This window comes from Callithrix jacchus, chromosome 14, assembly GCF_049354715.1.
Source record: "Callithrix jacchus isolate 240 chromosome 14, calJac240_pri, whole genome shotgun sequence".
NCBI classification, from domain to species: domain Eukaryota; kingdom Metazoa; phylum Chordata; class Mammalia; order Primates; family Cebidae; genus Callithrix; species Callithrix jacchus.
This window is the reverse complement of record NC_133515.1, coordinates 84,823,863-84,846,144: the sequence shown is the minus strand read 5'-3', so window position 1 is coordinate 84,846,144 and position 22,282 is coordinate 84,823,863. Positions and strand designations below refer to the sequence as shown.

The following is a 22,282-nucleotide window of genomic DNA, read 5'->3' as shown; positions in this document are numbered from 1 at the left end:
GTGCAATATTTAATAAGTGAGCTGGAGAGTGGAGGGGAATATTATATCCCAAAAAATTCAAGTAACACAGGCACACGCACCCTCATATACCCTTTTGTATATGTGTATAACACATATACAAAACCACTGTTACCAACAAGACAATGGAATCCAGTTTGGAGAATAATTTACAATATTCTTTGCTTTATCAGTAAAGTGAAGGATTATAATCATGCATTTCAGAAAGGAAGGGGACTTCATGATTCCTTCGATGACTGTTAGCTGAATGCCCACAATGTGCAAGACATTATGCGAAGTGTCGTTGTCATTAGCAAGTCCTCACTGCTGCAAACTGACCATTTCTCACCGTATCCATTGCTACTTCCCCTCCGCAGGATACTGCAAGACCTCCTGACTGGTCTCTCCGTTTCTCTTGTTGCTTTCCCATATACCCTGCCACCCTCACCACCACCATCCTCCATGGTACTCTCCACACAATAGCCAAAAAATCCCCATCTGTACTAAAAATACAAAAATTAACTGTGTGTGGTGGCACACACCTCTTGTCCCAGCTACCTGGGAGGCTGAGGCAGTAGAATCGCTTGAATCCAGGAGGCAGAGGTTGTAGTGAGTGGAGATTGCACCACTGCACTCCAGCCTGGGAGACAAGGCAAGACTGTCTCAAAAAAAAAAAAAAAAGGAAGTGTCTTGTTTTTATAATTCCCAACTCCAGTCCCACTACCCTTAGATATTTACTTTTATCTAGAAATTGTTGTACCTACCAGCATGGATGCAGAGTAGGCTAGCATGTGGGAAGTCCATTAGAGGGTGCCTTCAGGATCAACACCTGTGGGGGAAGTGAAGGAAGCAGGACTGGGCAGATGGACAAGTTGGACTCTGCTACACTTTCAGCAAATGTTTCAGCTGACTCCATGGGGAGCTCTGAAGCTGGGCTAGCACTCAGGGACATCTGAGTCAAGGTGAGGTGGTCAGGCCTTTATACCCCAACATATCAGCTGCCCTGAGAAGCGACCCTGGGCAGAATGGCTCTTTTCAGCTGAGGAAAGTCTCAGAGAACATTCCAAACAACTGGGGGAGTATTTCAGTCCTGAAGGGGAGGATGGGAAGTGAACCTGCGTTTTATATTCAGTCCACTTGGGACCACTTATTGTGTAGGTTCCGGGATCAGCTCTTCCTGGATCCTGGTGGGCCTCTTTCCCTGAGGGAAGTTGATAAGGAGAGGAGAGTCGGGGGAAAGACAGCCTCCACCACTGCAGTCGATCTCAAGGTTGCAACTCTACTGATTGTCTCTCTCCTTTACTATCCAAATGCAGATTCCTCTCATCCTTGGTTAGTGCCTCTGCTGGTCTAGGCGGCCTACCTGGTGATGCAGCCCAGACTTTCATGCCCAAGGGGTGTAAGCACTTGTTACCAATCATGGAGTAAAGTGGCGTGGTCTCAGCTCACTACAACCTCCGCCTCCTGGGCTCAAGTGATTCTCCTGCCTCAGCCTCCTGAGTAGCTGGGATTATAGATGCCTGTCACCACGCCTAGCTAATTTTTGTATTTTTAGTAGAGATGGGGTTTTACTATGTTGGCCAGGCTGGTCTCAAACTCCTGACTTCAAGCAATCCACCCACCTTGGCCTCCCAAAGTGCTGGGATTAAACGTGTGAGTCACTGCACCAGACCAACAATTTTTTTTTCTTTTGAGCTGGAGTTTCACTCTTGTTGCTCCAGCTGGAGTGCAATGGCAGGATCTCGGCTCACTGCAACCTCTACCTCCCGGGTTCAAGGGATTCTGCTGCTTCAGCCTCCCGAGTAGCTGGGAATACAGGCATGTGCCAGCACGCCGGACTAATTTTGCATATTTTTTTTTTGTGACGGAGTCTTGCTCTGTTGCCCAGGCTGGAATGCAGTGGCACGATCTCAGCTCACTGCAACCTCTACTGCCGGGGTTCAAGCGATTCTCCTGCCTCAGTCTCCTGAGTAGCTGGACTACAGGCATGCACCACCATGCCCAGCTAATTTTTTGTTTTTAGTAAAGACGGAATTTCATCGTGTTAGCCAGATGGTCTTGATCTTCTGACCTCGTGATCTGCGCACCTCAGCCTCCCTAAGTGCTGGGATTACAGGCGTGAGCCACCATGCCTGACCCCTAATTTTGTATTTTTTGGTAGAGATGAGGTTTCTCCGTGTTGGTCAGGCTGGTCTCGAACTCCCAACCTCAGGTGATCTGCCTGCCTGGGCCTCCCAAAGTGCTGGGATTGCAGGAGTGAACCACCACGCCCAGCCAACAATCCTTTTTAAAGTTCTGGCTGATGTACTTATCCATTTACTAACAAAATTGGGTAAGAGAGTACTAAAGGACAGCTAAGTGGAGCCCTTGTGTGCCAAACAGGGTCATTTCAGCTTCCATTGTGTAACAGAATCTCAACTTCCTCTTTTGTTGTTTTTTTTTTGTTGTTGTTCTGTATTGAGACAGGGTCTTGCTCTGTTGCTCAGGCTGAAGGGCAGTGGCACAATCTCAGCTCACTGCAACCTCTGCCTCCTGGGCTGAAGTGATCCTCCCACCTCAGTCTCCTAAGTAGCTAGGGCTACAGGCATGTATTACCATGCCTGGCTAATTTTTGTATTTTCAGTAGAGATGGGGTTTCACTATGTTGGCTATGAGGTCTTCAACTCCTGATTTCAAGTGATCTTCCCACCTTGGCCTCCCAAAGTGCTGGGATTATAGGCATGAGCATACATGGGATTATAGGCATGCATAGCCTGTACTTCCTCCTGATGATCAGGATCAATAACCCTTGACAGCGTGGTGACTTCTCTTTATGTTGTCTGGTCCCTTGACACAGGTGTCTGAGGAGCTCAGGCAGCAACCACAAAGTTCAGTGGGACTCTTGCTGCACCTCTTGGTGGAAACAGTCCTCTAGGAAATCAGAATTTCTAAGCTCAAAGAGCCCAGAGCTGAGATGGGATACACAAAGCTGAGCCATTTCTTTTTCCACCGCTTTGTTTCCAGACCCATGTATTCTATCTACTGCGGACAAAGCACCATATGTTTCTGCAGAGTTGGATGACAGTAGACTACTACACATTCAATTAGTATCCTCAAGAGCTATAGGACTTGAAGAATTATATGCTTTTTGAAAAATATAGCTCCTGGGACCAGAAGATCCCAAAGTCATGTATCCCCTGCCATATCTTCTTTGTTATAAAATGGGCTCTTTGTTTTGATGCACTGTTATATGAGATCCCATATCAATGGATCAAATATTTTGTAAGCTCTTGAAAGTGCTGCTGGCTGAGAACCACTTTGAGGCTCTATTAGTAGGAAAGGCAGACTCATACCTGAAATATTTGCATATTGAAGTTCAAGTGAATTGCTGCCCATTATAAGGTGAAGGTGTCCACCGTGGGCAACTTACCACCAAGTGGCTGATTGGTCTACTTTAGGGATGGTGTCAAATCAGAGGGTTGGTTTTCTTTTTTTTCCTGAGATGGAGTCTCACTGTATCCCCCAGAGGGGAGTGCAGTAGCACCATCTCATCTTACTGCAACCTCTGCCTCTCGGGTTCAAGCAATTTTCCTGCCTCTGCCTCCCGAATAGCTAGGACTACAGGTGCATTACACCACACCTGGCTAATTTTCGTATTTTTAATAGAGACGGGATTTCACTAAGTTGGTCAGGCTGGTCTCAAACTCCTGACCTCAAGATCCACCCACCTTGGCCTCCCAAAATGCTGGGATTACAGGCATGAACCACCAGGCCCAGCCTCGGATGGTTGGTTTTCATCTTTCTTCATCTTTCTTGCTGGCAGGTTGGACATGCTGTAGCTGTAGTAGGTAAAAGTTCAGTGGTGAGTGGGAACCCATGGTGTTGGGTCCACTCATAGCCTCCATCTTTGCCACTACGTCCTATGTTCATAGACGAATTATGTGCCACTGGAATGGTCAATGACAGATGCTGCCTGATGTCAACTGGCTAAGTCATTCTATTTGTTTGCTTAGTGCTTTTTCTGTTCCCCCCCACACACAGGGGCTGGAATGCAGTGGTGTGATCATGGCTCACTGCAGCCTCACCCTCGTAGGCTTAGTTTCCTGAGTAGTGGTCAGTTTCCTGAGTAGTGGGAACCATAGGCACATGCCGCCATGCCCAGCTAATTTTTAAAATATTATTTTCTGTAGATACAGGGTCTTGCTATGTTGCCCAAGCTGGTCTTAAACTACCGACATGAAGTGATCCTCCCACGTCAGCCTTTTAAAGTGCTAGTATTATAGGTGTGAGCCACCATACTTAGCCAATGTTCTCCTATGCTTTCTGGTATTAATATAAGCATTAACATGAGATCTTCATATTTTGTGTTCATAGATTCATCCACATATCTCTATCCCAATCTCATTACCTCTGATATTATAGTCTTTTTTGTTCCATGATCCTGACCACTTGGCTAAACTATTCTCCACCTACCATGAATCTGTTTATATTCTGACCTTGGGCCATTTCTCTTTCCACACAAAGTAGATAATCCAGTACACTGCACATTGGAAGGATATCCCTTCTCTCCTGTCTTTCAAAGCTATTCGTGAATGGACTGCAAGGCAGGTGAGGTTCATTTGCATATTGGACCTTGTATTAATCTGTCCTCACACTGCTATAAAGAAATTCCTGAAACTGGGTCATTTGCAAAGAAAATTGGTTCCACAGGCTGTACAGGAAGTATGGCTGGGAGGCCTCAGGAAACTTACAATCAAGGTGGAAGGGGAAGGGGAAGCAGGCACCTCTTACATGGCTGGAGCAGGAGAAGAGAGAGTGAAGAGGAAGGTGCTACACACTTCAGTTTTTATTGTACTTTAAGTTTTTGGATACATAAGCAGAACGTGCAGGTTTGTTACACAGGTAGAGACGTGTCATGGTGGTTTACTGCACTCATCAACCCATCATCTACATTAGGTCTTTCTGCTAATGCTATCCCTCCCCGAGCTCCCCATCCCCCTGGTGCTACGCACTTTTAAACAGATATCATGAGAAGTCATTCACTATCATGACAGCAAGAGGGAAATCCACCTCCATGATCCAATCACCTCCCACAAGGTCCCTCCTCCAACAGTCGGGGGGAATGCAAATCCAAACCATAACACACCAAATACCAAAATGACCCATCCATGAATCAAGCTTGGCTTTTCTTCTCCTCCATCAGTTGGTCATAGGAAAATCTCCCATGCAGCCATAAGGTGAGCTGAAGGAGTGGTGTCAGTGTGACAGTGGAGCATGAAATGAAAACTGGACCATCTGTTGTTGATGATGTTCTTATGCTGTCTGGCTTGCTCGTGCCCAATTCCAGATGAACCACTTCCACCTTACAATGCATTGCTACTGAGCCCATCTGACCTTATAATTTGGTGGAGATGACTGACAGAAATAAGCTCATGATAGACAGTTTTCTGGTTGCATGGCCATGTGCTCTATCTATACTAGGCCTTAATATTATGCCAGGAGCTATTTTCTCCAAAAGTGTATGTGGCAATTGAGATTACTAATGAATTCAATTTCACTATATGTGATAATTGAGATTATTAATGAATTCAATTTGAGTAGTCTACTGTCATCTTCCAGCATCCATTGGACTTTTGTAGGGGTAAGATGAGTGAATCAAATGGAAACATGATGAGGACTAGACCCCTGAATACTTTAGGTTTTCAGGGATGCCATTTTCCCTGGGTTGGGATATTGTTTTATTTTTTTGGCTGCTGCAGGAGAAATGAGGGCAAAGGCAGTTTTAGGGCTTCCACCTGGCTTTTCTCACTTTGGCAGCTCTAATGCCACTGACTAATAAACCATTCTTCAGGTGTGCCAACTGCCAAGTACATCTATTCTTTCTTTATTTCTATTTATTTACTTAGAGACAGAGTCTCGCCATGTTGCCCAGGCTGTAGTGTAATGGCATAATCTTGGCTCACTGTAACCTCTGCCTCCCAGGTTCAAACGATGTTCCTGCCTCAGCCTCCCGAGTAGCTGGGATTACAGGCACCCGCCACCAATTTGCCAAGTTTCACAAAAAATGGAAAGCTATCTAGAGGAGATAAGCCGATGGAGATAAAAATATCACATTCATAATGATAAAACTGTTGAAGATAAAACAGCTTCGGTGTGAGGGCCAAACGGGCTTGCTAGCACTTCCTGTACCCAACTTTGCCAAGTCTAGACCTGCTATCTCATCTGAGTGAAAAGTTTGATTCTACAGAGGAGGCATACTTACAGAAGGGCCATTCATGCTTAGCTGAGTTATAAGGCTGAGGCTAGGCTTTCCTTAGCGTGAAGATGAGAGAGGCTTCTCTCTCTCTCTCTCTCTCTCTCTCTCTCTCTCTCTCTTTTTTTTCGAGACAGAGTCTTGCTCTTTCGCCAGGCACCAGGTTGGAGTGCAGTGGTGCAATCTCAGCTCACTGTAACCTCTGGCTCCTGGCTTCAAGCAATTCTCCTGCCTCAGCCTCCAGAGTAGCTGGGACTACAGACACATGCCACCATGCCCAGCTAATTTTTGTATTTTAGTAGAGACGGGGGGGTTTCACTATGTTGGCCAGGATGGTCTCGATCTCTTGACATTGTGATCCACCTGCCTTGGCCTCCCAAAGTGCTGGGATTACAGGCACAAGCCACCATGCTCAGCCTCTTTTTTTTTTTTTTTTGAGACAGGGTCTCACTCTATTGCTCCGGCTGGAGTAGGGTGGCGCAATCTTGGCTCACTGCAACCTCCACCTCCCGGGTTCAAATGATTCTGCCATCTCCACCTTCTAAGTATCTGGGACTACAGGCGTAAGCTACCACATCTGGCTAATTTTTGTATTTTTTGGTAGAGACCATGTTTCACCATGTTGGTCAGGCTGGTCTCGAACTCCTGACCTCAAGTGACCTGCCCACCTTGGCATCCCAAAGTGCTGCCATTACAGGTGTGAGCCACTGTGCCTGGCCAGCTTATTCCCTTCTCTATGATGCTTCCCTCACACCGTTACAGGTTTCTTCTGAGAGCACTCCATTATATGACTTGCACAAGGAGTCAAGGCTTAGTCTCTGCTTCCACAGACAAAACAAGTATCTGTAGAATTTTTACAATGAGCAGTTTGGTAAAGATGAAAAAAAGTTAATTTTATTTTGAAAATAAAAATCTTATGTGGATTCCAAGATAAAGCATTCTAATGGGTTGAGGCTGAATATTTGTAGCCTAAAAACCATGATTACATTTTCTACAGTACCCTGAGCTAAAGTTTGTCAAAGCAGGTCATTCATTCACTTTACCACAAAAGATTCAGATCTTTATTTGTAGATGTAAAGCATTGTTACACTTAGTAGGGCAGCGGAGTGGGTGGAAGTTGTGGAAGTGGAGACAGTGAGTGTAGGTCACACATTGAAGATATTTATGGGCAAGAAAGAGAGGAAAAATACTTTGGTATGAAAGGGCGGTAGGGTAAAGAGATTTCTTTAAGCTGGAAGGGTCTTGAATATGCTTGTAGAAGGAGGTGGAGGAGTATCAGAACTAGAAAATAATGAAAAAAATGGAGCAAGATTTCAAGGAAGATGAGAAGGGATAGTGTCCCGTACACAGTATATTGAAGGAGGTATTAGGCTATGGTGAGGAGGAGGAGGTGGTTAGAATGGGTGAACTTATGGGTAAATCTAGGGACTGAAGGAAGGCAAGGTGAGACTGCAACTGGTGGCCAATAATTTTTACATGATGTAGGAAGCAATGTTATTAGTTAAATAAAGAGGCAAAAGTAGAGGTAGGAGTCTTCAGGGGAGTGGCAAATGCTGATGGAAGTAACCAGAGATAAATCAAAGGATAACTAGGTTGATTATAGAAACTGTATATGTAAAGCTAAGAAACTGTGACTCGATCAAGTGCTAGGGAGTATATCTCACTAGGGTAGTGGATGGAGATTTCTCCGTCACCCAGGCTGGAGTGCAGTGGTGCAATCTTGGCTCACCACAACCTCTGCCTCCCAGGTTCAAGAGATTCTTCTGCCTCAGCCTCCCAAGTAGCTGGGACTACAGGCGCCTGCCAGAACACCCAGCTAAATTTTGTATTTTTAGTAGAGATGGGGTTTCACCATATTGGCCAGAATGGTCTTGAACTCCTGAACTTGTGATCTGCCCACCTCAAAGTGCTGGGAATACAGGCGAGAGCCACCACAGCCAGCCATGGGTGGAGTTTTAAGAAGATAGATTTGGCATCCCCTGATGGGTGGGCTTGAGTAGGGTGAGAATAGAAACAGAATATCTAAGGAAATCCAGAATGAGGGTGTGGACGATGAGAGATATGCAAATAGGAATAACAAATTAAAAAAAAAAAAAGAAATTAAAACCTGGGGATAGAACTCCAGAAATGCAAAGTAAGGGCAGCTGCATGATCTGATCTAGTAAGTTCTGCAGGTTCTGAAAACCAGTTGGGGCTCCAGGACCAAGCAACAGGACTGGATGATAAGCCAAACTCAACTCAACAGCCAGGGATGGAGAAGACTTTTTTCCTTTTTCTTTTTCTTATTTTTGTCTGATTGTCCACACCAAATATTATTATCATTTATTTTTTTAGAAACTCAGTTGAAATGGAAACTTGGTGTATTATTATTTTTAAGACAGAGTTTTTGCTCTTGTTGCCCAGGCTGGAGTGCAATGGTGCTATCTCGGGTCACTGCAACCCTGCCTACTGGGTTCAAACGATTCCTGTTTCAGCTTCCCGAGTAGCTGGGATTACAGGTGCCCACCACCATGCCCAGCTAATTTTTGTATTTTTAGTAAAATCAGGGTTTCAACACGTTGGTCAGGCTGGTCTCAAACTCCTGACCTCAGGTGATCCACCCACCTCGGCCTCCCAAAGTGCTGGGATTACAGGTGTGAGCCACCATGCCTGGCCAGGGAAGGCTTTTTCTTCTTTTTTTTTTTTTTTTTGAGACAGAGTCTTGCTTTGTTGCCCATGCTGGAGTGTAATGGCCTGATCTCTGGGTTCACTGCAACCTCCACCTTCTAGATTCAAGTGATTCTCCTGCCTCAACTTCCTGAGCAGCTGGGATTACAGGCACATGGCACCATGCCCGGCTAATTTTGTATTTTTAGTAGAGACAGGGTTTCCCCATGTTGGTTAGGCTGGTCTTGGACTCCCAACCTCAAGTGATCCACCCACCTCGGCCTCCCTAAGTACTGGGATTATAGGAATGAGCCACAGTGACTGACCAAATTTTGTATTTTTTGTAGATATGGGGTTTCTTCATGTTGTCCAGGCTGGTCTTGAACTCCTGACCTCAATTAATCCGTCCTCCTCGGCTTCCAAAAATGTTGAGATTACAAGTGTGAGCCACCTTGCCTGGTGAGAAGGCCTTCTCAGAGTACAGACATAAGCTTTGGAGGGAGGTGGTACATACTACATATGTAATGGATAAGGCTATGAATTATTAAAGACATTTGGGAAAACATATCAATTGCTGAAATGTGCTGTCTGACCCATAACTGAAGGGAAATATAAGGAAGTATGTAGATACTTCTAGATGTCCTCTCAAACTCCCTATAATACCTTTTTGTTTTTTTCCGGCACAACAGAATCTTTTTGAAAAATGGAGGAAAAGTTATGAATCCTCTTCTCAAAAAATTCACATATAACACAAAATATATTTCATAGTTTAAGGGAGTCCATGAATTTCTGAAATGCATCCATAAAGTTCAAGAGAAGTTGATGAGAGAGATGCAAATAGGAATAACAAATTCAATCAATAGACCTAGGGATAAAATACTTTCTGGGGAATTATACCTTTATAATAATAATAAACTATCTTTATCTGTGGAAGATTAAGAAGACCCACATCACAATCCCTATCCTTCAAATTAATACTTGGGGATGGAGCTCCAGAAATACAAAGTAAGGACATTTGGATCGTCTGGTCTAGTAGGTTCTGAAAACCAGTTGGGGTTCCAAGACGAAACAACAGGACTGGATGGTAAGTGGTACTCAACTCAACAGCCAGAGATGGAGAAGACTTTTTCTTTTACTTCCTTTTTTTTTTTTTTTTTTTGAGACAGAGTCTTGCTTTGTTGCTCTCACTTGTATTGCTCTCACCTGTCTTTCCTCCCAAGAGGCAATCCAATTCTCAGTCCTATATCACACTACGGTAAATTGACTAGATTGTTTGGAAGCAGCTTCTGGAAGCAGGTGGATTTGGGAGATCAGCAGGTGTTACTATGCTTTTCTTACTTTGCCGAGTATCAACACATAGATAATGTAACAGAAGATGTCACATTCTGGATCTTTCAGAAGGCTGTTATGGACACTACAAATAATGGTCTCTGACCACAGACATAGCTGAATCATTCAGCAAATATTTACTGGGCGCCTGATATGTACAGGCACTGTGCCACGGACTGAGCCCAGCGAAATAAAGAAGACACCATTTCTGTCATTGATGAGTGGCTTCACATGTAAAAGCGTGGATGCAGTTACTAGCGGCCTTAAAAACAAAGACACCTAAGTTTGAGGCATTCTGCGGAGATGGAAAGGGCTCTGAGCTGGCAATGTGATTTTTGGTTTCTCCACATCCCAGACTTCTGAGCTTGGCAAGCCACTCAATCTCAGTTGCTTCACCTACCAAATGGGGTTAATAGGTAGACAGAACTGTTGCCTATCTTCAAAAAGATAACCCCTGTAAAAATGAACATACATGAGAAAACACAAGCACGGGGCTTATCTAAAGTGATAGTTGGCAGAGGGAAGAGGGAGGGAACAGGTCAGCTCCCCAGGTCTAAATAGCCTGCGCTGCGTCTCGCACGAGGCGGGATCCGCTCAATCAGCCTTCCCGGATGGATCAAGCTCCGCTTCCGCCGCAGACAGTCGCTGAAGGTGTGATCGCCGGGCGTCAGACGCAGGGAACTGCCAGGGCCTCCCTCGCGCGCCTGCTCCTGCGGAGAGGTGGAGACCGGAAGGGTGTGGGCGTGGCGAGGCACCGCAGACCGCCGGCTCGCTCTCTCAGAGGCCCGGCTGTGGAGGCGGGGACGCGCCCGCGCTTGTTCGCGCGGCCTGGTGCGTACAGTAGTGACGGCCGCGCGGGAGCGGTCACATGACCGTAGCGGTAGCCTGTACAGTAAGAACCCAATATGGCAGCGGCGGTAGCAGTGGCAACGGCAGCAGGAGGACCGGCCGCCCCATAGACCCCCCCGCGCACCACCCCCGCCGCTTCCTCTGCTTGGGTGCCCCTCCGGCCTGACTTCCCCTTTCTCCCACCTTTCCCGGCACTGCGGGAAAAGCAGCGCAGGGCAGAGCAGGCAGGGAGGGCGGCCGGAGCCCGGACACGGGAGCCTCCCAGTCAGTTCAAGACCCGACATGAGGGAAAAGGGACGTAGGAAGAAGGGCAGGACCTGGGCGGAGGCCGCCAAGACGGTAAGGGGGATGGAACGAAAGGGAAGGCCGGGAGGATTTTGTTCCCTTGTCGCTCGCCAGTCGCAGGGGAAGGGAGGCCACTGGCTCAGCGACCCGGTGGAGGGGGCACAAAACGGCGCATAGAGGGCGGCGGTCAGTGTCGGGGTTGCGATCCCTGTGGGAATGGAGGTGCCTGGCGGAACGTGAGCGCCGCGGGGCCATGGCTTCTCTCCGCATCTGTGGCGAGTCCTCTCGGTGTTTTGAGGCTGTCTCTTGGGGTCACGTCGCTATCACCTCCGCTCTGTGGTAGCCCCCGCCCCGGACGGGGAAGTCTGTGGTGCTTGCATGGTAGCCGGTTCTTCTCCCTTGTGCGGCTGGAGAGCCCCCATTGGATGCAGATAGGCGAAGGCTTGTGCGTGCATTCAGCCCCGGAAAGGAGAGGGGAGCGCTGGAGCTGGATAGAATTTACCCGTTACGGCGGACATGCCGCCTGACTTCGGGGCCCCTGTTTGGCTCCCGGAGCGGACGTGAGATCACGAGGCTTTTGTTTTTGTTTGGTGCTGGAGTCGAAAGTGCAGGAGGTGTTTAGAAACGAAGTAACAGGTGGGACTTGTAGAATTTTTTTTTTCTGTTTCCGTAGAGACCTACTCTGAACAAGGCAGCAATGCATGGTGGGACGTGTAGTTTACCGGCGTTCACTTTTCACTAGCAAAAGTGATGGTGGCTTAACGAAGTTGTAATGAGTGGGTAAAACAGTTTTTTCCTCTTGATTCCGTTATGACGAAATTTAGAGGTAGGTTTTAAAAAGTGGAATATTGAGGATTAGTGAGAACTTTTGTCGTATTTTAAGAAAAATTAAAAGCATGTTGTATGCAGAAATGAAATGGTAGGAGATAGTGAAGTTCATTCTATCGTTGAGGGTGCAGCAGAAAAGTAATAGGACGTTAAACAGCAACATTTTAATAGTGGAAAGTGAAGGGTATTCATCTCTTTAATGGTGAATCATGTCAGTAATAACCCTTGTTATATGTCATAGGGTTTATTTTTTAATGAGTTCTTAAAAATAGTAATGTTCACTGTGGGGAAATTTGGAAAGTTATAGGAAAGTATAAATAAGACAATTAAAAAAAATCACATTTCACCCCTCGTCAGTATCTGCTAATATTTGGTATATTACAATCTATTCTCTTTTACGTATTTCCCCAAATCTAGGTCATACTGTTTATTGAGACTTGTGCATTTGTTTGCAAACTTTGTGCATTTGTTTTGTAAACCTTATGCATTAGGAGGTTGATTAGTCTTCAATCTGTATTTCTCTTAGTTGGAAATGTAAAAAAGCTAAGAAATAATAGCATTTTTTTACTTAATGTTTTTACTTTTAATGTATCCTCGTATAGCTTCCTGTGCTAGTATTTTCCCTCTAAAAGATAAGACTCTAGAAACACTTTCTTTTTTTGATGAAGAAGGCTGCTTCTCACAGAAGGCTATTTTACTCTCTGGTGGATACTTGAAGACTGCTTTCTGTTAAAGAAGCATGATGAATTTTAATTATAGGTAAGCAGACCTGAGCCCTAATTTATGGCAATTTAAGTTTCTAGGATCTTTAAAATTGTTCTTTTAATTTTAAAAAGTATTTTATAGAGACAGGGTCTTGTTTTGTTGCCCAGGCTGGGCTGGTCTTGAACTCCTGGGCTCAAGCAGTCCTCCTGCCTTGACTTCTCAAAGCACTAATATTACAGAAGTTTCTAGAATCTTAAGAGTGTTTTCTGAATTATGATTCCTTTGATAAAATATAGCCATTGGGAGATTGTGACGAATAGGAAATATTAGTCTGCCTCTACTTAGCTTCTCTTATATTAGACTATTTTCTCATTTCATGCCCTAACTAGCTATGCGAAAAAATAGTATTTAAAAGTTGAAAAGACTACTTTGATTAGTAGAGTTCCTGAGGGGACCAGTATATTAGCAGCTTGGTGTTTTTCTTTGATTCTGGCAAATACATAAATCCCCAGTCTCAGTGAAAATGTGTTTTAGAAAGAGAATGATGACGCTAAAGTTTTTCTTTGTCTAGTAGCCAAAATCTAGAAAACGCTCTAATTTTTTGGGGTTATTTTGTTACCTATACGTGACTGGATTAAACTAAATCTCAGTGTTCAAAATATTTCTATTTTTAGGAGAAATAGATGAAAATGAAAGGACTGGGCAAAGATACATCTGTAATATTTCAGGCTGCAGAAGAATTAAAACTAGAAAATTAGTGATTTGACAACCGAAAGTAACTTTGACTTAAATAAGAATGCTAGTATTTAGATCAGGAGGAATAGGAAAGAGGTTTTAAGGCGCTTAAACTTATTTCTTAGGCATTAGGATGTCAAGTGATCTAGAAACAGTTTCATCAAGAAAGCAAGTGTCTGTTTCTTATTTCATGTGTTCTTGGTACCTCCATTGTAGAGCTATCATGTTTTAGAGAGTACTACTAAAATCGGGTTGTTTTCCTAACCAATAATATAGCAACAGATCTATTCAACACCTTAGATGTATATATGTGATACTGGGATGATACAGGTGTGTGTGTGTGTGTGTGTGTGTGTGTATGTGGGAGAGCTACATGGTTTGAGGTAAGGTTACTATAAACTAAGAAAGCAAAATAGTAAGATTCATAATTATTATTATCACTTTATTTATTTATTTAGAATGGGTTTTGCTGTGTTGCCCAGGCAGGAGTGCAGTGGCTTCACATGTATGATCGTGGTATACTACAGCCTTGAACTTCTGGGCTCAAGTGATCATCCTGTCCAGGCTTCCCAAGTAGCTGGGACTACAGGTATGTGTCACTGGTCTGGCTTCATAATTATTATGTTAGATGATGCCCAAAGGCTGATAAAATGAACTTAAATGTATACACTCGCCCCAGTAACTAAGGACCCCAGAGAGAGGTGATGGAGCTGTGATTCAGCTGATCTTGAATGCACATTGACTACACTGTACTGCCTCCCTGTTGATCAGCTGTGATTCGGCTGATCTTGAATGCACATTGACTACACTGTACTGCCTCCCTGTTGATCTCATTTGTCTTATTTAAATATGCTAGTTACAAAAAGCATTATTCTAGTATTTAGTTAATAGTTTCACATGTTTTACTTTTTTTTTTTTTTTTTTTTGGGGACATGATTTGGCTCTGTCGCCCAAGCCGAGTGCAGTGCCGTAATGGTGGCTCATGGCAACCTCAGCCAACCCTTCAAGCAATCCTCCTGCCTCAGCCTCCAGAGTAGCTGGGACTGCAGGTGTGCGTCATCACTCGCAGCTAATTAATTAATTATTTTTTTTTTGGTAGAGATAGGGTCTCCCTATGTTGCTGAGGCTGGTCTTGAACTCCTGGGCTCAAGCGATAGTCCTGCCTCAGCCTCTCGAAGTACTGAGATTATGGACGTGGGCCATCATACTCAGCTGTATGTTTTAAATTTTAAGGACAGTAGTGGTGGCGGTAATGAATGATTTGGGTGAGCTATATATATTGTAGTGTTTAGTACAATTTAAATTGAAAAACTTGTACCTAACCAGGGATATTGAGAACTATTACACTGACTTTATTTATTTATTTATTTATTTATTTATTTATTTATTTATTTTTTGAGACGGAGTTTCGCTCTGCTTGCCCAGACTGGAGTGCAATGGCACGATCTCGGCTCACCGTAACCTCCACCTCCTGGGTTCATGCAATTCTCCTGCCTCAGCCTCCTGAGTAGCTGGAACTACAGGCGTGCACCACCATGGTCAGTTAATTTTCGTATTTTTGGTAGAGACAGGGTTTCACCTTGTTGACCAGGATGGTCTCGATATCTTGACCTCGTGATCCACCCTCCTCGGCCTCCCCAAGTGCTGGGATTATAGGCGGGAGCCACCACGCCTGGCTACACTGACTTTATTTTTTGAGGCAGGGTCTTACTTTGTCACTAAGGCTAAAGTGCAATTATGCGATCACGGCTCACTGAAACCCAGCTCCTAGGCTCAAGGGCTCCTCCCCCTTAGCCTGTGGAGTAGCTAGTAGTACACACATGTGCCACTATGCACAGCTAATTTGTGTGTGTGTGTGTGTGTGTGAGAGAGAGAGAGAGAGAGAGAGAGAGAGAGAGAGAGAGAGAGAGAGAGAGATGGGGTCTCACTCAGTTGCCCAGGCTGGAATGCAGTGGCGTGATCTTGGCTCACTGCAGCTTTTGCCTGCTGGGCTTGAGGAGTTGTCCTGACTGAGCTTCCCAAGTAGTTGGTACTACAGGCATGTGTTGCTATGCCCAGCTGATTTTTTGTATTGATGGGGTTTTGCCATGTCTCACAGGCTGGTCTTGAACTCCTGGGCTCAGGTGATTTGTCCACCTCAGCCTTTCAGTGTAATGGGATTATAGGCGCGAGCCACTGCACAGGGCCCACAGCTAATTTTTAAACTTTTTTTTGTAGAGACGGGTCTCACCAAGTTTTTCAGGCTGGTCTCCAACTCCTAGACTCAAGCGATCTGCCTGCCTCGGCCTCCCAGAGTGTTAGGATTACAGGTGTGAACCACTGCACCTTGCCTGCATTGACTTTAGGATTATGTTCAAAGTTACGCTCATTAAAAAGGAAGATGAATCGTCTAAATATTTGATTACATCCCGAGGATTTTAGCAGTTTTTGCAAAGCAAAACTTTGAAAATAGCAGTCTTATCCAACTTGTTTACTTTTTGACTTTTCCCTCCTTACCCATCGCTGGAGAAGCGTTACAAGGCAAAAGAGTTCCAAAAGGACAAATGTTATGTGTGTGATGGTAGGTGGAAGAGATGGAGAGGCAGACTTTAGAGATTATACACTGAAGGGACGTTGGGTATTTTTTTGGGAGGAAAGTGATGAAACATATGAGAAACAAGGTGTGGGTGTTAGAGATGAGGAATATAACCTGTAGTTTAGATCTTTGGAATATAATTTGTAGACTAAAGAAAAAGTTTTTTTTTTTTTTTTAATTTATGTAGACTTGATTCCTTGGTTAATATTTTGAATGTATACAATATTTTAGTTTTTGTCATTTACCTTATTTAATTTTAGGGAATAAGGTAAAAGAAAATTTCCATTAAAGGGATGACATTGGTAGGCTAATTACTTTGAGCTAGGCAGTGTAGAAAATGGAAATATTATTTTCTGAGATGGAGTCTCACTCTGTTGCCCAGGTTGGAGTGCAATGGTGCTATCTTGGCTCACTGCAACCTCCACCTCCCGGATTCAAGCGATTCTTCCGCCCCAGCCCTCCAAGTAGCTGAGATTATCACGCCTGGCCAATTTTTATTATACAAACTTTAGAAAGTAAAACTGGGCAGAATCTTGGCTCATGGATATATAAAAATTGGTGAGAAAGCATTATCAGTGGCATGCGCTAAACCTTGAGAAACTGAGAGCTAAGCTATCAGGACGCAAAGGCCTAAGAATGATAGAATGGACTTTGGGGACTCTGGGTGGGGGAAGGGTGGGAGGGGGTGAGGGATAAAAGACTACACATTGGGTACAGTGTGCACTGATCAGGTGATGGGTACACCAGAATCTCAGAAATCACCACTAAAGAACTTATCCATGTAACCAAACACTTACCTGTTCCCCAAAAAGTATTGGGGGGGAAAAAAGAACTTATAACCCCCCACAAGAGCCAATACATTGAGACTTCTGGGAAAAAATTCTTCTGAGAAACCATCTGGGCCCAGTCCTTTTTGATGAGCCAATTCCTTGATAATTTTGTGTATTTCTTCTGTGGAGCTTAGTTTGCCTAACATCCTCTCTCTATGAGGTTCAATTTTAGTAAATTGTATTTTCATTAACAATTATCCATATGATATAGATTCTCAAATTTATTTGCCTAAAGCTGTGGAAAATCTCTTAGAATTTAAAATTTTCTCTCTTTATAGTTATTTTTCCCTTATTGATGCTTACTTTGTGTATTTGTATTACTATCTTTTTTTTTAATTAATATTGCTAGTGGTTCTTTTTGTGCAGTTTTTTTTTTCTCCAAAGAAAAGGATTTTGTTTATGAATTGTTTTTTTATTCTCTGACCTCAGTAGTTCACTTGAACCTTTACAGTTTAACTTTTAGGCTCTGTTTTGGTTTCCTTTGTTACCTTTCTAGCTATTTGAGTTGAGAATTTATTTACTTTATTTTTTATTTTTTTTTAAAAGGAGTCTCACTCTGGCGCCTGGGCTGCAGTGCAGTGGTGGATCTCAGCTCACGGTAACCTTCGCCTCTGGGATTCAAACAATTCTCCTGCCTCAGCCTCCCAAATAGCTGGGATTACAGGTGCTTGCCATAATGCCCAGCTAATTTTTGTATTTTTGGTAGAGATGGGGTGTCACCATGTTGGCCAGGATGGTCTTGATCTCTTGACCTTGTGATCCTCCCACCTCTCCTTCCAAAGTGCTGGGATTACAGGCATGAGCCACTGCACCTGGCCTATTTATTTTCATTTTTAATTTTTTTTTTCCCTTGAGACAGTGTCTTGCATGTTGCCCAGATTGGAGTGCAGTGGCGTGATCTCAGGGAGCTGCAGCTTCTGCCTCCTAGGCTTAACGGATCCGCTTGCCTCAGCCTCCCAAGTACCCTGGGACCACCAGCGCACACTACCATGCCTGGCTAATTTTTATATTTTTTTTGTAGAGATGGGGTTTTGCCACGTTGACCGGCCTGGTCTCAAATTCCTGGGCTCTAGCGATCTGCCTGTTTGGCCTCCTAAAATGTTTGGATTGCAGGTGTGAGCTGCTGTGGTCTGCTAATTTTTAATTGATGTAGCTCTTTGGTCTTGTGAATTTTCCTCTGATCTCTGCTTTACATTTATCCCATAGATCTGTATGTAAATTTTTTACTCATTGTTTTTCTGGAATTCTATAATTTATTTCTTCTTTCACCTAAGAGTTTAATACAAAGTTCTTTAATTAAAAAAAAAATTGAGAAACTGCTCTCATGCATAATTTTCAAAACAACTGTGTATTAATATTCATGAAATTACTTTCTGCAAGTCTGTTAGTAGTAGGTGGCTTGATGTAACACTGTGCTTGACTTACCTTCCTTCTTGCCATATTATAAATTTTGTGTTAATTTTGTAATTTTTTTCTGTCCTGTTCTTATTGCCCTATCTGGAAAGCAGACAAGCCTCCTAGCTTGTTGAAGGGGTTTGGAAAAAGGCAGAATCTTTTTTGAACACTTAAATTAAAAATTTCTATGAAAGGTGCTGCTGCTGCTGCTACTCCTGCATCTCTTATAGAATTCCGAAAGGCGTTGAGAAAAAACCTCTGGTTTGCGAAAGTCCTGCTGCTTTCCCATCCACAGATTCTGTCTACGCTTGAGAAGCTGGACGGTTTTGCTGTGGGTGAAGGGACATTTTTTTTCCCCCACTACAAAAGCTGTCTGAAAGGAGGCCTGTGTGTGGAAGATATAACTAAGCTTGCTATCTTTGTCATGTTTACAAAAGAACTCTGAATGCCCCTCTAGTTCTGTATTCTTTCTTTTTACATCTCACAGAGGCCGTCCTCATAGTTTATGGTATTTTATAATTTAGTATTTTTAGTACAGTGTGATTCTTATGTTTTTACTGTTAAAAGGTTATTGAATGTACTACATTTTAGAATATTAAATATGATTTTAAAACAGTGATACTTGCTTTAAATTTATTTCCTATTCAATATAGGCTCTTTTTTTTTTTTTTTTTTTAAACAAACAAGTAGAAGTATATAGAGTTAATCCTGGATGATTCAATATACTGAAAACGGGGACTAAGTAAGTCTGCGTACTGAAATATTAAAAATATTTACCATACTGAAATTAACTATGGTTGCTAGCTTGTTACATATGGATTTCTGGATTTTTTTACCCTGTTTATACAAACAGGTATACCTTTGTTTTACATGAAATTCCATAACTTTATGAATATCATGGATATCTTTTCATGTCATTACTTGTATATTTAATATCTGCCTTCTTTTTTTTTTTCTTTTTTGAGATGGGGTCTTGCTTTGTTGACCAGGCTGAAGTGCAGTGGCATTCCCAGCCTTGACCTCCTGGGCTCAAACTATCCTACTGCCTCGGCTTTCTGAATAGCCAGGGTGACAGGCATGTGCCATCGTATCAGGTTGTTATTTTTTTTTTTTTTGAGACAGAGTCTTGCTCTGTTACCAGGCTGGAATGCAGTGGTATGATCTCGGCAACCTCCGTCTCCTGGGTTCAAGCGATTCTCCTGCTTCAGCCTCCCAAGTAGCTAGGACTATAGGTGCATGCCACCACGCCCGGCTAATTTTTGTATTTTTAGTAGAGACAGGGTTCACCATGTTGGCCAGGATGATCTCGATCTCTTGATCTCGTGATCTACCTGCCTTGGTCTCCCAAAGTGCTGGGATTACAGGTCTGAGTCATCACGCCTGGTCACCAGGTTAATTATTAATGAAAAAAAATTTTTTTTTGTACAGATGGGGGTCTCACTATGTTCCCTACTCAGGCTGTATTACATCTTTTGAAGATGCATCTGAGCTGTTAGCTGTTATGGTGAATTGAGGCTCTAGTGGAGATTCTGTAGTAAAGAGCTTCTGTAAGTTCACAAATGCTTCTTTCATCTTAAAGCCTAGGCTGTGCGCAGTGGCTCACACCTGTAATCCCAGCACTTCGGGAGGCTGAGGTGGGTGGATCACAAGGCCAAGAGATCAAGACCATTCTGGCCAACGTGGTAAAATGTCTCTACTAAAAATACAAAAATTAGCTGGGTGTGGTGGCGGGCACCTGTAAACCCAGCTACTCAGGAGACTGAGGCAGGAAAATGCCTTGAACCCGGGAGGCAGAGGTTGCAGTAAGCTGAGATCGCACCATTGCAATCCAGCCTGAACGACAAGAGCAAAAACCCTGTCTCAAAAACAAAAAAAGACTTTCTTTTAAAGTGTTTTTACTTGTAGACCTTAACTAAGTTTCTTACATAGGAATGCTAAATCTTTTTTTTGTAACTTTTTAAAATTGGAGATAAAAGAGAAGATTATTTTTCTCACTTTTTTTTTTTTTTTGGAGACAGCATTTCACTCTGTTGCCTAGGCTGGAGTAAGTACAGTGGTGTGATCTCAGCTCACTGTAGCCTTGACCTCCCAGGCTCAGGTGATCCTTCCACCCCAGCCCCTCGAGAAGCTGGGACTACAGGCATGTGCCACCATGCCTGGCTAATTTTTTGTATTTTTGTAGGGACAGGGTTTCAGCATGTTGCCCTTGGTAATCTTGAATTCCTGGGCTCAAGCAATCCTCTCATTTTGTTGTAAAACTATTTATACCATCCTCTGAGTAAGTTGATCCATCTTTTGGCAAAAATTATGTTGTGAGAGAGTTTCCATTTGAAAATTTCTTGGCTACTGACATTAATTAGGAGTTGATACTAGAGTGGACTTTCATTGAAGTTCTCAGCCTGGGATGGCCCATGTCATCTTGAATCTTTAACTCAGTGATGTTTGAATTATTCAGCCATATTCAATTTCAAATAAGTGTTCAATGGTGTTAGTGACTTATTTCTAAATGGTACACATTTTTAAAGTTTTGCTATTGATTTATAATGATGAGTTTATGTCTGATTTGAGAGGTTCTGACAAATTTTGTAAGAAACAGATGTAACCATGAAATACATTAGTGTTATGAAAGGTTTTCTTTTTTTGTGTATATTTTGTGTTTGCGTAAGAATGTAAAAAGGGATGGATTACAAGATAAAGATAATAGAAAAATGGTTTGCATACTAAAAGACATGAAAGACATAATGGAAAAAGGACTTTTTTTTTTTTTTTGAGATGGAGTCTCCCTCTGTCACCCAGGCTAGAGTGCAGTGGCATGATCTCGGTTCATTGCAACCTCTGCCTCCTGGGTTCAAACGATTCTCCTGCCTCAGCCTCCTGAGTAGCTGAGACTACAGAGATGTGCTACCATGCCTGGCTAATTTTTTTTATTTTTTGCAGAGACAGGATTTCACCGTGTTAGCCAGATGGTCTGGATCTCCTGACCTTGTGATCCGCCTGCCTCAATCTCCCAAAGTACTGGGATTACAGGCGTGAGCCACTGCACCCAGCGGAAAAAGGACTATTTTTAATAATAACTTGTGAAGGCCTTTTTTTTTTTTCCCCCCAAATAAGACTGTCTTGCTCTGTTGCTCATGCTGGAGTGCAGTGGTGTGATCACAGCTCACTGCAGCCTCAGACTCCTGGGTTCAAGATATCCTCCTGTCTCCAGCCTCCAGAGTAGCTAAGACCCAGACTTGTGTCACCAAGCCTGGCTAATTTTAAAATTAAATTTTTTTGTTGTTGTTGTTGAGACAGAGTATCACTATGTTGCCTAAGCTGTCTAAAACTCCTGAGCTCAAGTGACCTTCCTACCTTGGCCTCTGCAAGTGCTGGGATTACAGGCATGAGCCACTGTGCCTGGCTGGGACTAGTGTTAACAATAAATATGTGGACCCTATTTAAGAAAACTAACTATTAGTTGGTGGTTAAGAACATGGACTTTGAATCACACAGATCTGGATTTGATCTTGGCTTTACTGTTTATTGTATTAGCTTGAGCTAGTTATTTAAACCAGTGCTCAGACATTGGTGTGCATAAGAATCATCTGGGGATCTTGTCATAATAGAGATTTTGACTCAGTATGTCTGTGGTGTGGCCAGACGGTCTTCATTTTTAACAGGTTCCCAGGTGATTCTGGTGCTGTGGTCCAAGGACCATGTTTGGAGTTGTAAGACTTGATGTTTTCTAAGCGGTCTCAATTTCCCCAGCTTTAAAATGGGGATAAAAAACCTTCGATTTGGGGTGTTAAGTGATGAGGTGAAAATGTATAAAAAGTTATTTGTACAATGCCTGGCGTATTGTAAGCACTGTTTTTTAATATTACTTAGGAATTAATA

At 43.3% G+C, this 22,282-nt stretch overlaps 1 protein-coding gene across 17 annotated transcripts in view; it reads left to right on the top strand.

Annotated features, from left to right (window-relative positions):
* The first annotated feature begins 11,093 nt into the window (after positions 1 to 11,093).
* Positions 11,094 to 22,282, top strand: part of LOC128928117 (uncharacterized) — a 179,065-nt gene continuing 167,876 nt past the window's right edge. For 3 of the 17 annotated variants that reach the window (XM_078349598.1, XM_078349602.1, XM_078349588.1), the window contains exons 1-3: positions 11,094 to 11,392; positions 14,089 to 14,195; positions 15,007 to 15,144. In XM_078349598.1, the coding sequence (XP_078205724.1) occupies positions 15,142 to 15,144 (3 nt within the window). In that variant the 5' untranslated portion in view covers positions 11,094 to 11,392; positions 14,089 to 14,195; positions 15,007 to 15,141. Of the gene's footprint in view, positions 11,393 to 12,011; positions 12,165 to 12,768; positions 12,926 to 14,064; positions 14,196 to 15,006; positions 15,145 to 22,282 lie in introns of all 17 variants that reach the window. The other 14 variants (XM_078349597.1, XM_078349600.1, XM_078349586.1 and 11 more) reach the window with 9 other exon arrangements.